Genomic DNA, 14,767 nt, shown 5'->3' with positions numbered 1-14,767 from the left:
GTCCTGCCTAAGGCACTTAGAATTCTGAATATTTCTTGAGCACCCAGAGGAAAGACAGCTGCTGGTCCATCTTGAGTAGGGGGTCTAAACTACTAGGTTCCTCCCATTTTAAAAATTTTAAATGATTGTTAGTTTAATATTCAATGTGTTCACTTCTTTAGGATTCTTTTTTTCCCTTTTATGACAACCATATAACTCTCTCCACTCATATTCAAGAATTTATATGAAATATTGAAACATAATTATTCTCCATCTTACTTTAAAAAATAAAAACAGGAACACCTGCGTGGCTCAGTTGGTTAAGCCTCTGACTCTTGACTTTGGCTCAGGCTCAGGTCGTGATCTCAGGGTTGTGAGATCAAGTCCCATGTTGGGCTCCACACTGGGCATGGAGCCTGCTTATGATTCTCTCTCTCCCTCTCCCCTTCCGTCCCCCAGCTCCCTTTCTTAAAAAAAAAAAAAAATATATATATATATATATATATATATCCATATATATATGGATATATATATATAAAAGATATGGTATAGATAGATAGATTGATATATATATATATATATATATGATAAAAACAAAAACAAACAAAAAACCTTATTACAGACAACATAAAATCCTGGGTCACACATGAATTAAAGGACAGTTTATTAAATTTTACCAATTTCAGTGAAAAATCTCCATCCACTTCAGTAAGGGTCTCTCCTGTTTTAAAAATTAAATGCTTTTTGCATCGTACATTTTCAGTAAAAGGAACCTCATTTCCCCCAACATATATGATAAAACTTAAGATAAAATCACACGATCAGACTTAAGATATAACTTAAGATGAAGTTAATAAATAAATACATACATAAAATTTAAGATAAACTATCTTATCTTAATACAGACTAGTAGTGGCAATTTGAAGAAACTAAAGGTCATTTATGGACATTTTCATGTAATTTTTTCTACTTGGTTAGTGGTGTGTGTGTCCCATGAACTTGGATGGTAGTTATAGCTACACTGTGAGAATTGAGAGGTTCCAGTAAGAAACTTCTATTTCTTGTCTCAGTAAGAATTGGTATCTTTCCTCCTACTTTGTTATCATCATTTCCTGAAACAGCCAGACTGACCCTCTATCAAACATTCCTGGCCCTATACAGGGTTTGTAGTTCCAAACATCAACATTAAGATAATTTACCTATGAATAGGGACTCCTCATAAGATTTTCTCCCCGACTCTTGTTTCCCCTTATTTGAATTGTGTAAATTCTCATCTCAGTGAGAAACCACTGATGGGCTTAATCATTTAGGGATCATAGGTAGCACCAGGAATTTCCTTGATAATGGCACTCAGCCATCTTCAAGAGTTCTGCAATTCTGTCCTAAATGCCCCTTCTCTCTCTCCTTCTCACCCTCCTTCCCCATTTTCCTCCAGAACAAAAGAATTCCTCCAACTTATACACCTAATGCATTCACAGATCCTGAGTTACTTTTTTATTTTCTATTTTGAGGATTTTGGCTTTATCTAAAACCAATATTGTCATAACCCTTTCTTTAAAGGAATTGTCATCACATGTTGCTCTAAAACCTGAAAATTTCTTGCATTTAGCAGTTCAGATTTTTGTAAAAGAATCAATATTTTGCTGAAACAAGTTTGCTTATTAATGTGCTAAACCTCAAAGCCATTCTTTTTGGTAGGTGGCAGGTTTAATAAGCAAGGGAATTTACATACGTGGCAACGATATTCTTGATGGAGTTCCCAGTTAGCATGCTCAGTACACATCTATCGTAAATTCTTTCATTTCGTCCTTCTTCCAGAGTCAGTTCATCTTCTCATTTTTCAAAAAACATTTTTGGCATAAAATAGGATTATTTTTTGCTTCTGGGTTTATTTTTCAGAAATAATACAGATGTTCCATTAGTGCTAATTCCCCATAGATTCAGATTTCTACGAGTGAGAAAAAAGGAATGTTCCTCCTTAGTCACCTACGACCTTTACATTTCCATACATTGAAAAGTTGGATCCCCCCCTTTTTTTTACTGACATCATCATGCCAGTGGTTTGCTTACACTGTGTTTTTCAAATATTTCAGAAATCTGAAAATAATGCAGAACACAGTGAAAGTGTCTGGGTTTACAAAGTGCCCCCACAAAATGTTCCTTTAACTTTACCATCGTAATAGAAAACCCAGCTTCCCTGAGACCCAGGCGTGTTTGTGGGTGCATGAGGGGCATGCCTGCTTGGCTTCATGATTACAGATGGCTGACTTTGTGAATCAGGGCTTTCTTTTGGTTGCTCTGCATGACTTGGGAGACTGTTGGTGGGTGGGCTGTGGAAAGTTGCTCTATGCTGGTTATCGGTTTTATTATATTAACGTAACCATTTTCAGGTCTTGAAAAAAAATGACCAAAGGCAACCAAAAGCACCACAGTTTTCCTTCCATGACATTCTGGAATAACTCCTTAACCTTAATATCACATTATTTTTTCCTCTCCAATAACTAATCAATCTACAAAACCCTTTCTCAAGTTGTTGGTCATAGCTGTTTTTCACAAGGGAGAGTATCAAATGTGCAAAACTATTTTTCCAAAGTAAATGCATAAAGGACATTTTGTTTTTGACTCAAAGTTTATTTGCAAGGGGAGAAAACTACTCCAGGGACACTTAGCAAAGTGCCCAGCTTATTCCTATTCTATGTCCTACAAAAGATTCAGTAACTCTCGCAAGTGGTGGTGGTACAAGGGGACGTGGGAGTAATGGTGGTTACCCAAAGTATCTCATGATTGTGATACCAAATGAAATATGTTCCTCCAACATCTGTTTTCATATTTTATTTCATGATAATGGAAATAGCACAGGTCAACTCACAATACTGAGGGACATGGGAGCAGGAGATCTAGCTTGTGCTGGGAGAAAAAAAAAAAAAAATATATATATATATATATCCAAAGTCAGAAAGTTTGGTGTTGGTCCCTTCTCTTTTCATTCAAATTATTAAAAAGCCAGAAAATAATTGAACTTTCCCCCTTCAGTTTGTTTACCAAGCCTGGATCACTGACCCTAAAACAGCACTCCGACAGAGACGCAAAGAGAAAAAAAGGTCTGCAAGAGAAGAACAGAAGAGAAGGAGAAAAGGCTCTGGAGAGGGTAAGTGTTGTGTGAAGGCAGAGTCCACCCAGCAGTCTCTGTTCTTGTGGCCCTGAGCTACCAAAGGAAACTACAAAGGACAGACGCTTTTGGAGGAACATCATTCTCATATTCTAAGGAGTATGCAGAGTTCTACTTGTCCATCATTGCTCATGTCTGACCCTTGGAATAAGTAAAAACATGAATTTAAATTAAGATACATTTTATAAAATGAGAAGAGAGAGGAGCAAAATAAATCCAAAGAAGGTAGAAGGAAAAAATTAATTTTTTAAGCAGATGTTAAGTCACAGAAAAGAAATACAAGACAAGGTCAATCATTAAGTGAAAAGCTGTTCTTTGAAGAAAATAGTAAGATGGATAAACTTTTGGAAATCTGATTAAGAAGAAAAGGAAAAATGCACTTAAACAGTATCAGGAGCCAAAAATGGAGCATAACTACCAATGCCATATTCAACATTACATTTGAAAACATACAATAGGAACACATTTCTGAAGACAGGAAAAATTCCAAGCTACAACTGTACAGCAAAAGCAAAGTGAAAGTGGGGCACTGAGAAAAAATATTTTCATTATATGTAATCAGACTAAAGATTAGTATTCTGGATATACTAAGAACTCCTAAAGAGCAGTAAAGAAAAGTTCAACCCAATGGACGAATAGATATGAAAAACACTGCACAGATTAGGAAACAGAAGTGGGTAAAAGAAGCCCAGCTTCACTACTAATACAAGAAACACGACCAGCCGTTTGACATACTGTTTTCCTTGTTTGTTTGTTTCTTTACCTATCAGATTGGCAAAAACCCAAACATTTGTTAATATCGCTGTTTGGAGCTAGGGGGAAGATAAGTGTTTGTATGAGTTACAGCCCATACAACACTATAAATGGTGTAGTGGAGTAGTCCGTCCACTTTGAAGAGCGATACGTTGATATCTAAAAAAAATGTTATTTGTACATATCCTACTACAGACCAGTCCCACTTCTAGATGTGTGGCTTAACCTGAAATGATATTTGCACATGTGCACAAGGACCCATGTCTAAGAATATTTATCAAACTTCGTTAATAACAAAAACTTGGAATTCTATTCTGTAGTTTAAAAAATGAGATGGATTACAGTGGATCCTAGAACAATGTGGGGGTTGGGCACTGACTGCCACACAGTCAAAAATCCTGTATAACTTTTGACTCCCCAAAAACTTAACTACTAAAAGGCTTTTGTTGACCAGAAGCCTTACCAATAACATAAATAGTCGATTACTACGTATTTTGTATGTTATATGTATTATATACTGTATTCTAACAATAAAGTAATTAGAGAAAAAATGCTATCAAGAAAATCATAAGGAAGACATAATATATTTGCAGAACTGCACTGTATTTATAAAAAATAACCAGCATTATAAGTGGGCCTGCACAGTTTAAACCTGTGTTGTTCCAGACTCAAGTGTACTTTAAACTTGACATCTTCTTAAATGAAAAGTATTATGTTTCAAATGGCACACACATTATAAAACCATTTATGAAATAACGGAAGTGAACGTTACTCAAGACAGTATTTTGCATTTTTAATGGACACATATAATAGTGTATAAATGCAAGAGAAAGATCAGGAAGAATACTTAGCAATTAATAACAGTGGTTACTTCTGGGAGAAGAGTAGGGGAGGAGTCTCTTCTGTGGAGAGACTGAGATTAAGTGGTATGATTTTAGGGAACTTTAGGCTTATCTGTTATCTTTTGATTCTTTACAAAGAAAATATACATAGACTTTCTTGCCAAATTAAAAATGTCTTCAAAAATCAAAGGAAAGGAAGCATAATTACTAATGGAATTCTAACTACAAACTCTCTCTCCGCTTTGACCATTCTGCTCCCTGCTACCTCCTGGTAGCCTTAATTTTATTTTACCTTACTGGGTTAAAAGACAAAATGAACCATGACAGACTATGGACTCTGGGAAACAAACTGAGGGCGTCAGAGGGGAGGGGGGTGGGGGAATGGGATAGGCTGGTGATGAGTATTAAGGAGGGCACGTATTGCATGGTGCACTGGGTGTTATATGCAAGTAATGAATCATGGAACTTTACATCAAAAACTAGGGGTGTACTGTATGGTGACTAACATAATATAATAAAAAATATTAATAAAAATAAATAAAACATAAATAAAAGACAAAATGAAGACACGGCCAGTGTAACAAGTCAAACAGTTAAGAGGTAGATGTGATAATCTGCCATGGGAACCCATCCCCACAGGTGCCAAGTCCTCACCATGTGCGGTGCTAATTTCCACTCCTTACTGGTGTGTGTACGTAAATGTGTGCAGGCAAATTTTCCTTTGCTTATTTTCAAAAACGAGTTCATGCTATACAGATCACTCTGATATGTTCACTAGCAATGTGTCATGAACATTTCTCCAATTAAGTATTTATAAAACTATATCATCCTTTTTTAATGGCTGCAAAATCGTCTACAAGATGGATATGCATAATTTATTCAACTATCCCATCACTAATGGACATTAAGTTTGCTTCCAAATTTTTGCCACAATGAATAATGCTATCATAGATATCCTCACACAAAAATGCATACAGTCATACATACATGTGTGTGTGTGTATCTTTAAATGCAAAACAAAAATTCAGGAAGAACACAGGCTTTCCACAGAAGAGATTATAAAAAAATGGGATTTCTGAGTAAGGGGATGTGATTTTCTTTACTTTAATATATATTTTCCGAAAAGGTTTTAGAAATTTACACTCCTACATGTAAACTACATGTAGCCATTTTGCTATAGCCTTATCCTACAGAATGTTGTTATTTTTTTATAATTGTTTATCTTTCGCAGGGATGACAAATGGCTTTTATTTTCATTTGAATTTACCTAACTAATGAGACTGAGCATTTTTTTTATTTCATATTTTCATGGTATTCTGTACTTCCAAATCTGAGGTTTAAACGTTTTTATCATTTTCCATAATATCATTCTATTGAGTTGTTTGTCCTTATTGATTTAGGGAATATTTATATATTATGGATATTATCCTTTTCTCATGTGTTACAAGTATTTTTTCCCCATCCAGTGCTTATCTTTTGATTTAGTTTTTGGTAGTTCAGGTTATCTAAACAATTTTTAATTTTTTCTGATGTCAAAGAGGTTTTGATTTCTTTTTGCAGTTTCAGCCTTTCCGTGTTGTGTAAGAAAGTCTTCCCCTGGATATTTATGCAAATGTTTCCCTTTATGTCCTCCCAGTTTTAGTTACATTTTGAATTTTTATTATTCTGTGATGTAGAGATCTAACATGTTTACTTTTACATAGATAGGCATTAATGCTCTCCCTGTTTATTAAATTATTCTCCCTTTTTCTAGTGAATTTGAATGCTACTTTTGTCCATATTCAGCTACCATTTATTCTTTGGTCTATTTCTGGACTCTGGACTCTGATCCATTATCCTACTGTCTAGCTCCAGGCCAATGTCATCTATTTTTGAGTTCAGTAGCTATCAAGTTAGTTTTAATACTTAGTGTTGCAAATTACCCCTCACTATCCCCTTCTTTCCCCCCAAATTCATATTTGCTATCCTCCGACATCTGTTCTTAGGAAATTTTCTGATGAGCTCTAAAAATGTGTTTTTAGTCATCCTGTAAATATCTCATTATTCTGTTTAATGAAGATAATTTCATGTGCAAATGTTTACCTTCAGATCAAAAACAACAACAATTAAAAGGTATTGGGACAAAAATAGATGTTTATTTTTTCCTTTAATAAATATTTATTTAGGCCCTTCTTCTTTGGTAGAAGGGCTCGTCCCTTCCAGATTCCTTCCAGACAGATGAAGTGCGTCGATTCAGCCCTTCTGAAGTGCCAGGTGCTATTATAAGTGCTTTGTAGGCTGTAACTCATTTGATCCTTACAACGGTCCAGGACATTTTATTGTCCCTGCCCTACAGATGAGGAAATGAAATACCAGAGAGTAAAAGAAGTGGCCTAAGGTCACACAGCCATCCAGATGGGTCTGGAATTCATACAGACATCCTGACTCCAAACCTTTCTATCTTGACAAATGGGGAACACAAGTATAGGGGGAAAAATCCCTAATGATGTGGAAACTGCAGAGTTCCATTTAAAAATAAGCATAGATAAAATAGTGTGAGACCAGAAGAAGAAAGGAGGACTTATAGCCAAGAGTATAAAGAAACGAAGTACTTCATAAAGAAGTGCTCTAATAGAGCCTGACCTTCTGGCAAAAGAAAGCAAAGTGTATATGAAAGGTAAAGAGCAGGTCAGCTTAGTTGGTAAAGACAAGATGTGATGGAAAACAGCATGGTAGGAAATAAGTTTGGAAAGGTTAACTGAAGTCAGTTCATGAAGGGTCTTAGTACTACCAGTACTACAGGGCCCAGTGATAGCTGGATTTTTTAGATAAATAACAATTAATGTGTTAGCTTAAGTATAATGTGGACATGTGGTATGGGACGTAAACTAAAAAAAATGTGTTGTTTTTCTTAAATTCAGATTTAACTGGGTGTCCCATATTTCCATTTGCTAGATCTGATATCCTTAGCCTGAAATAAGAGACTAAAAAATAAAATGGGGCCCTACAATGTCATACTACTGGGTGACACACTAAAATACGTAACATGACCTCAAGGTATTCAAAATTAAAATGTCATGGTATGTATCAGGAGTCAATACACTCTTTCCATAATGGGCCAGATAGTGAATGTTTTAAGTTTCACAGGCCATAAGTGGTTCTCTTTGTTAAAATCTGAATTTCGTATCATTTTCACATGCCAAAATATTGCTCTGAACTCACAGGCCATTTAACAATAGGAAGCTGGCAGGATTTAGCCAGTGGGTTATACTTCACTCATACCCAGTTACACGTGATTCTTACTCTGGAGTAAAGAGAATCTGAGAGCTATGAATTCTTACAACTCTTCTCCAAGAACTCTTTAATAAGGCAGAATATTCTAGATTTAATTACAAAATTCCTTTTAGTCCAGAAGAGTAGTGTTGACACTTGATTTACCCTAAAAGGATCTAACTCCTGTTTACTGATCACACCGGGCAGGTCCTGTGGAGTGGGAAGACCGAGAGGAGGAACCAGTCAAAAAGAAATCTGATGGACCAGGTAACCAAGCAAAGACAAATATGAGCTGGGGGAAATTTGAAAATGTTGCTTTCCCAGAAGGTATGTCATGGAAGGCTGCCTAAAAATAATTCATCAAATACTGTTTCTGGACTTTGGCCAAATAATCAGTGTCCCTTGAAATCTCATCTCTAGTGAAATTTCCAAGTGACTCCTTAAAGTAGATCTGACCCTTACACTGTTGGATTAAATGTTGGATCAGAGTCAGTTTGTAAATTATCTTACCCAAATACCTGTGAAAGGGGATTTGGGGGAGCAAATTATAAATGTCCCATGGAAGCCACCAAAAGAAAAGCACAAAAAAATACTGGCAATTAATTTTAAAGGACATAGAAAGAAGGAGTTTAGTGAGAGAAGTACAGTGGGGGAAATGAGAGGTACTCTAGAAGCTTAGGTCAAAGTCCTCACTGGACGAAGGGCACACCTGTTCCCAGTGAGTTTGCTCAGGACTCTAGGGCTACTAAGTGACAGAGTCAGGGACCGAATCCATGTCTTCTAACTCCGCTCAGTCATGGTGTCATTTGGGCTTCACATAGGTGTAACTGGGAGGAAGATTTCTCCATGAAGGAAAAAAAAAAAAAGGCAAAACAAAGCTTCCACATGAAATGAACTCAGATGCCTTTCTAATTCCATAAACATGCCATTTCCACACTGTCACAGGGTTGGAATCCCTGTGTGCATTATTTATCAGCAGGTACTTCCAACAATGCCATCTGCTGGCCCAAAATTAGACTTCCCCAAGGCTGTCTAACACCGTTGTTGGCACAATTTTTAAACCTGAACCCCATTTCCGGAGTATTTGACTCACACATATGGGGAGCCAGATGTTCTCTTACTGCTGCACAGCCACATACAATAACAGTAGTTAACCCTTTAGATCACACATCTCTGCTGGGCGCTTTTCCAAGAGCTTTAGGCATCTTCACTGTTTACCTCAAAAACCCTCTCCCTCATTTTACAGATAAGAAACTGAGGCAGAGAAATATTAGCTAACTTTTCCAAGTCTACACAACCACTAAGGGGTAGAGTTGGGATTTGAACCCAAAAAAGTCTAAATCCAGGGTGGGTACCCTTCACCACTGTGCCTTACTGCCTCTCTGGCTAAGAAATAAATAAAAATTAAAAGTGCAGTTTCTCATGTTAGTTTGTGATCGCTCGACTTAAGAAACTGTGCGTTATTCATGTCTCCAGCACAGCAATTTAATCTTACCATCAGGACCACGCTCTGCAAAACTGTGAAATAATCGTATGTATCATCACAACTTCAGGCAATCATTTTGAACATGAGAAAAAAAATAAATTGTCCAAAATGTGACATGCTGCTAAAGTTTATTAATAGGTGTAACCCCCAAGTCCTTCAGTCTCCAGGGCTCAGACTTTCTTTTTATGTCTACACAATGCAGCCAGAGATTCCATCCAAAGCACTGTGGAAAATATGTACCTTCCTCAGATTAAACCCAAAACAGGTTGGGGGGAGGGGCAAGAGCAATATAGGTGCCCCAGGCCACCTCTGGCTCAGAATGGGTCTTCTGTGAAATCTGCAGGACCTCCCTCTGTTCAGCTTCATGTAGCAGCTCTTCCCTTCCTGGGCTTCTTTGCTCAACAGAAGATACTCTCATTTCCTTACTTTCTGAAGTACGCCTCATGGAAGACTGTTAGGTGTGACAGCATTTTACAGAAGCTTTGGGGGAGAGCAGGGGTGGGGGGCAGTGATGGCAGAGGCAGGCTACAACTTCAAAGGGAAAGCCAGTGATCATATTCGTACCTCAGTGGGTCTCTCCCCAGCTGGTGCCTCTGGGGCCTGGCTCATTAGATCATTCCCGCTTTCTTCCCCAGGTACCAGCTGGCAACTCCAAGATTCCCGTTCCTTCAGTAGGTAGAACTGTTCAACTCTTCTTTGTCTCTACCTTGCCCACCTGGACTCTGTCCTGAGGCCACACCGTCCATAGATAAACTTCCCTTCGATGCTTTTCCTTTTGAAAAGAGCAAACCTTTCCCTGGGAGAAATTCTGCCTTCCTCGTAGGCAACCCAATTCACAAATCACTTTTCCCCCCCTATTATAAAGTTAAATTCAGAGTCAGACTGTGGTTCTTTTGATTGGGGGAAGATTGAGGAATAACAGTTGTTTTTCTTGGTGGTGGTAGTGGTGCTGGTGTTTTAGGGTTTTGTTAATAAATACTAAGGCAGCTTTTAATTCATTGTGGTGTTCACTAGGCATTCACTTTACTGCAGTCAATGTTTGAAATCGCTAATAAGACAAAATTTTTTAAATGGCAAATTAAAGATATCACAGGGATCAAAATTTGGTGGCATGGCTTGAAGGGTTCCTTGTTGAGAAACCATTGGTTTACAGGAATGGAGGAGTAAGACAGTTAAGGTGCCATCTTCCCTCTTTTATTTTGATTCTGACCTAAAATAAGTTAGGTCACGGCTATGGAACGTCCTCTAACCTTAACAATGGTCAGGGAGCTGTGGAATTCCCTGAGGGCACAAGAGAGCACGTGTGCTGCACCCAGATGATGTCCAGTTATGATGGCAATCTGAGCTGAGCTTACCATGCTGGACAGTTCTATCAGTCTCCCCACATGGCAGCTGTAGGCAGTGAAGACAAGCCAAGTACACCAGGATTCCACAGCATCTGTTGGTTTGCACAGGATCAATCCCATGTGCAGAATTCTGTCATTGGCACAGCTCAGTAGAATGAAATAGGAATAAAGAAGATAATTCAGTAGTATCAATATGCTCCTAGTATACATACTGAGCTCTTTATGCAATAGCTGGAAGGTGATTTAACTGAAATGCAGCTGCAGTACCAAGCATCAAAAGTCTTACTGAATCAATAGAATTGTTTCCAACAATAATCATTACTTAAGAAAAGAAGTTTATAGAAAAAACATTAAAGGACCCAGTTTCCTGAACAGATACTGTGTTTCTATCCCCGTGTCAATAAGAGAAATATCTTTGACTGCAATCTCTACTTTTTATCAAACCTGTTATCTGTACATGGACTTATTCTGACTGATGTTTTGACCACAGGATAAAAATTCTATCCCAGTTTGGTTTTGATGCCGACAGTGCATGTGTAGAAAGACCTACCCATAACTTCCTATACTGCCTGTCCTCCTCCACGCCCCCCATCATGCGGAGTGTCTTGGGCGTCACTCCGTATTAGATATGCAGGTCTGAAACCAGGTCTGCCTTTGGTAAAACATCGCTGTGCTACCCAACAGCAAAATGGCCGATGGCATTTTGCTCCTTTGAAATCTTGTTGCTTTTCTTCTTCCTAGATAATATCATCAAGAGGATATTTAATATTTTGAAATTCACCTGGGTTCTGTTTCTGGCAACAGTGGATAGTTTCACAACTTGGCTTAACTCCATTTCAAGGGAACATATTGATATATCTACAGTTCTGAGAATTGAAAGATGCATGCTGACCAGAGAAATTAAAAAGGTAACACTGTTGGTACAACTCTTTTTGCTTCTTCCCACATTATAAAGATTTTAAAAGTCAGTGTCCAGAGCTCCAAATAGGATAATACAAAATCTACGGTCTGTCTTTCAGACAGTGTTTACATAACCCCTCTGTTTTTCTGTATATTTAAATCTGTTCCATACTCAGAATTAAAATAATCAGACACTACATGCACACACGCGCCCACACGCGCACACACAGTCCTGGGACAGCGGCCAGTTTATTCATTCTGTTCCCTCCCCTCCCCCGTGTGCAGGTGCACAGACTCTGCTGTCACATGAAGGATTATGTTGTTTAGTCTGGGAAGTTTGATCTGAAACTTTTCTGAGGAAAAATTAAAATATATGCAGAGCAACAAAATATAGTCATATACAGTTTATAGATACTATTTGAACCTCATAGTCTGTTTCTGAAAAAGTTAGTATCTATCACCTAGCCAAATTATCTACATATAACAAAGGATTTGATTTTTTAAGTTTTTATCTTATTTTACTGATATATAATTGACCTATAACATATTAATTTCAGATGTACAATATAATGATTCCATATTTGTATATATCGCAAGACGATCACAGTCTACTTAACATCCATTACCACACGTTGTTTCCATTTTTTTTTCTTGTGATGGAACTAATAAGTTCTAGTCATATGCAGTACAGTCACCATGCTGCCCATGAAAACCCCGGGACTTATGTATTTTATAACTGGAGGTTTGTGCCTTTTGACTATCTTTACCCATAACCAAGAAGGGATTTCTTCTGAGCCTTACCCAGTGATCTTGGGAGCCGTTAATGCAATGAGTTAACAGCAGTCCCCACCTTGACTAGCTGTTTTAATCTTTGCGCAAGGTGGGAGTGCGGACTGGGTGGTCTCGGTATTGAGAGATGCCAGGTGGCTGCACAGGCGAGTAAGAACTCTGGCGATGTCTCCCCCTGCAGGGCAATGTTCCCACTCGGGAGAGCATCCACATGTACTACCAGAACCACATCATGAACCTTTCCAGAGAGTCTGGACTGGACACCATTGACGAGCGTCCTGGCGCTGCTTCCGGTGCACAGACAGCCCACAGGATGGATAGCTTAGATTCACATGACAGTATCTCCAGGTACTTCACGTTCTAAACAATGGGCTTGCTTTTGCCGAAGGTAAAAGAGCTGGGCTTCAGCAATATGGGAAATGAATGTGTGAGGTGAAAGTTAATCAAAAACGTACATGGATCCCCACCCCCCTTGGGCGACCTCCCTGTGTGCAATAAAGCGAAAGGAATACTGTCCTCCCTTCAATCAGGCCAGATAAAATCAGGTATCAGTAATAGGCTATCAGAGGGGAACCTGGGTGGCTCAGTCAGTGAAGCTTCTGACTCTCGATCTTACCAGGAGTCTCCATCTCAGGGATGTGAGTTTGAGCCCCCTATCAGGCTCCACACCCAGTATGGAGCCTATTTAAAAAAAAATAGACCATATTGGAAATACCAGTATGACTCATGGGCACAAGACAGAGACTTGAAAGCTGGAGGCAAGTAAGAATGAGCCTTCCCGATTACCAAATGACTATTTGTGTCAAGGGCTGAATCTTGAATTCCTTTGAAAAAATGCTGCCCCGCAGAGTATTTTCTATACTAGAATCTTCTACCATCTGTTGCTATCTTTGATCTTCTCCTTTCAGAATTGTTACTTTGTGATCCTTAATAAAAATTCAAGAAGCGATTCTGTCAGCTTCCATCCTCCCTGGCCCCTGTGATCACGAGCTTTGTCTCAGTACAGGGGCCCTGCACTCTCCACGGGCCAGCAGGACGCACTGTACATGGGTTACCTCACTATCCTTCTACGACCCCACAGGATGCATGTTTTCATCCCCATTTTACAGAACACGAAGTTCAGTTACAGAGAGGTTAAGTAGAGTACCCAGAGCCAGACAGCTAGGAAGTACTGGAAAAGAGAGCCAGGATCCAAAACCACATGGTTCGGCTCAGAGCCCAGCCTCTCAACCACCCTGCTGTGCTGCCTCTCTCTCGTGGCCTCTCCCTGCACTCCAGGCCAACTTTGAGAATGACCTATCTTTCTCACTGCCTATCCCGGTAGAGCCTCCCCAGTTCTCTGCCTCAGTGTTCTAGACAGCTGCTGTGGATTGCACAGAGCTGGCTTCTGAGCTGAAGCGGAAGTCCTGTCTTTGGAGGAGGCTGACATGCCTAGGGTGATGAGCTAGACTGGATGAATCACACCTTGTATAGATCTTCATAGGTCAGGAACATTATCACGAGGACATTTGTTGCTTTCATTAAACATGTTTAAAAGCACCTACTCCACGCCAGGCCTCAAACTCGATTTTGAGATAGACACAGAAAGATACATCACCTCTAAGTAGTTGGAGTCTGGGAAGAAAGACCCACTGATAGGATTATCCATGGAAGCCGGAGTCGGGATTCCTGCCGTGGAAAGGGCTGCAGACACGCCCTGCATCCCTGTTGTCTTAGAAGCTCCTGGATGGCCTGCAGTCCCACGTCATACACTGTGCAGGGCCGCAGAGGCCTGGTGCAATATCGGTCCTCTGCAAATACTGACTATATTACAGGACAAGGTAGGGGAGGGAGCTGACACTATTTTATTGATACCAAATCCCAAATAGATAACCACAAGTTGAAATTGCAGCCTGAATGGGAAAGGTGGGTTAAAAAAAAAAAAAAAGGTTTACCTTGAAGAGCTATGTTTCACTGCTGCTAAATTGCTATATTTGAGCTTCTCCAATTGTGCCTGTTGTCTTGCTACCCAAAAATTACCTATTGATGCGGATCTATATTTATTGGTATGGAAAGATATTTCCATTGCGTTGAGTAAAAAGTCAGGGTTTAAAATAGAATGTATCCCAAAACCTCATTTTTATTTGTGAAAAAACACATGTATTCATATATTGATTTAAATGTGATTTTTGTACAGATAAAATTCTGCTTGAATATATCCCTTCCTGCGCACTTCCCCTCCCCCAAAATAATGAGTCTTTTAAAGTCCTTT

At 38.9% G+C, this 14,767-nt stretch overlaps 1 protein-coding gene across 9 annotated transcripts in view; it reads left to right on the top strand.

Moving 5' to 3' along the window:
* The window catches only part of PIEZO2 (piezo type mechanosensitive ion channel component 2), a 443,262-nt gene that overhangs the window by 389,726 nt on the left and 38,769 nt on the right, over positions 1 to 14,767 (top strand). For all 9 annotated transcript variants that reach the window (XM_044382834.3, XM_057313247.1, XM_044382833.3 and 6 more), the window contains 4 exons: positions 3,013 to 3,127; positions 8,203 to 8,262; positions 11,569 to 11,735; positions 12,698 to 12,864. In XM_044382834.3, coding sequence (XP_044238769.2) covers positions 3,013 to 3,127; positions 8,203 to 8,262; positions 11,569 to 11,735; positions 12,698 to 12,864 — 509 coding nt within the window. The remainder of the gene's footprint in view (positions 1 to 3,012; positions 3,128 to 8,202; positions 8,263 to 11,568; positions 11,736 to 12,697; positions 12,865 to 14,767) is intronic.

Source organism: Ursus arctos, unplaced genomic scaffold, assembly GCF_023065955.2.
Source record: "Ursus arctos isolate Adak ecotype North America unplaced genomic scaffold, UrsArc2.0 scaffold_17, whole genome shotgun sequence".
Taxonomy (NCBI): domain Eukaryota; kingdom Metazoa; phylum Chordata; class Mammalia; order Carnivora; family Ursidae; genus Ursus; species Ursus arctos.
Note: the sequence above shows the minus strand (reverse complement) of the source record. Positions and strands in the feature narration are given on the sequence as shown.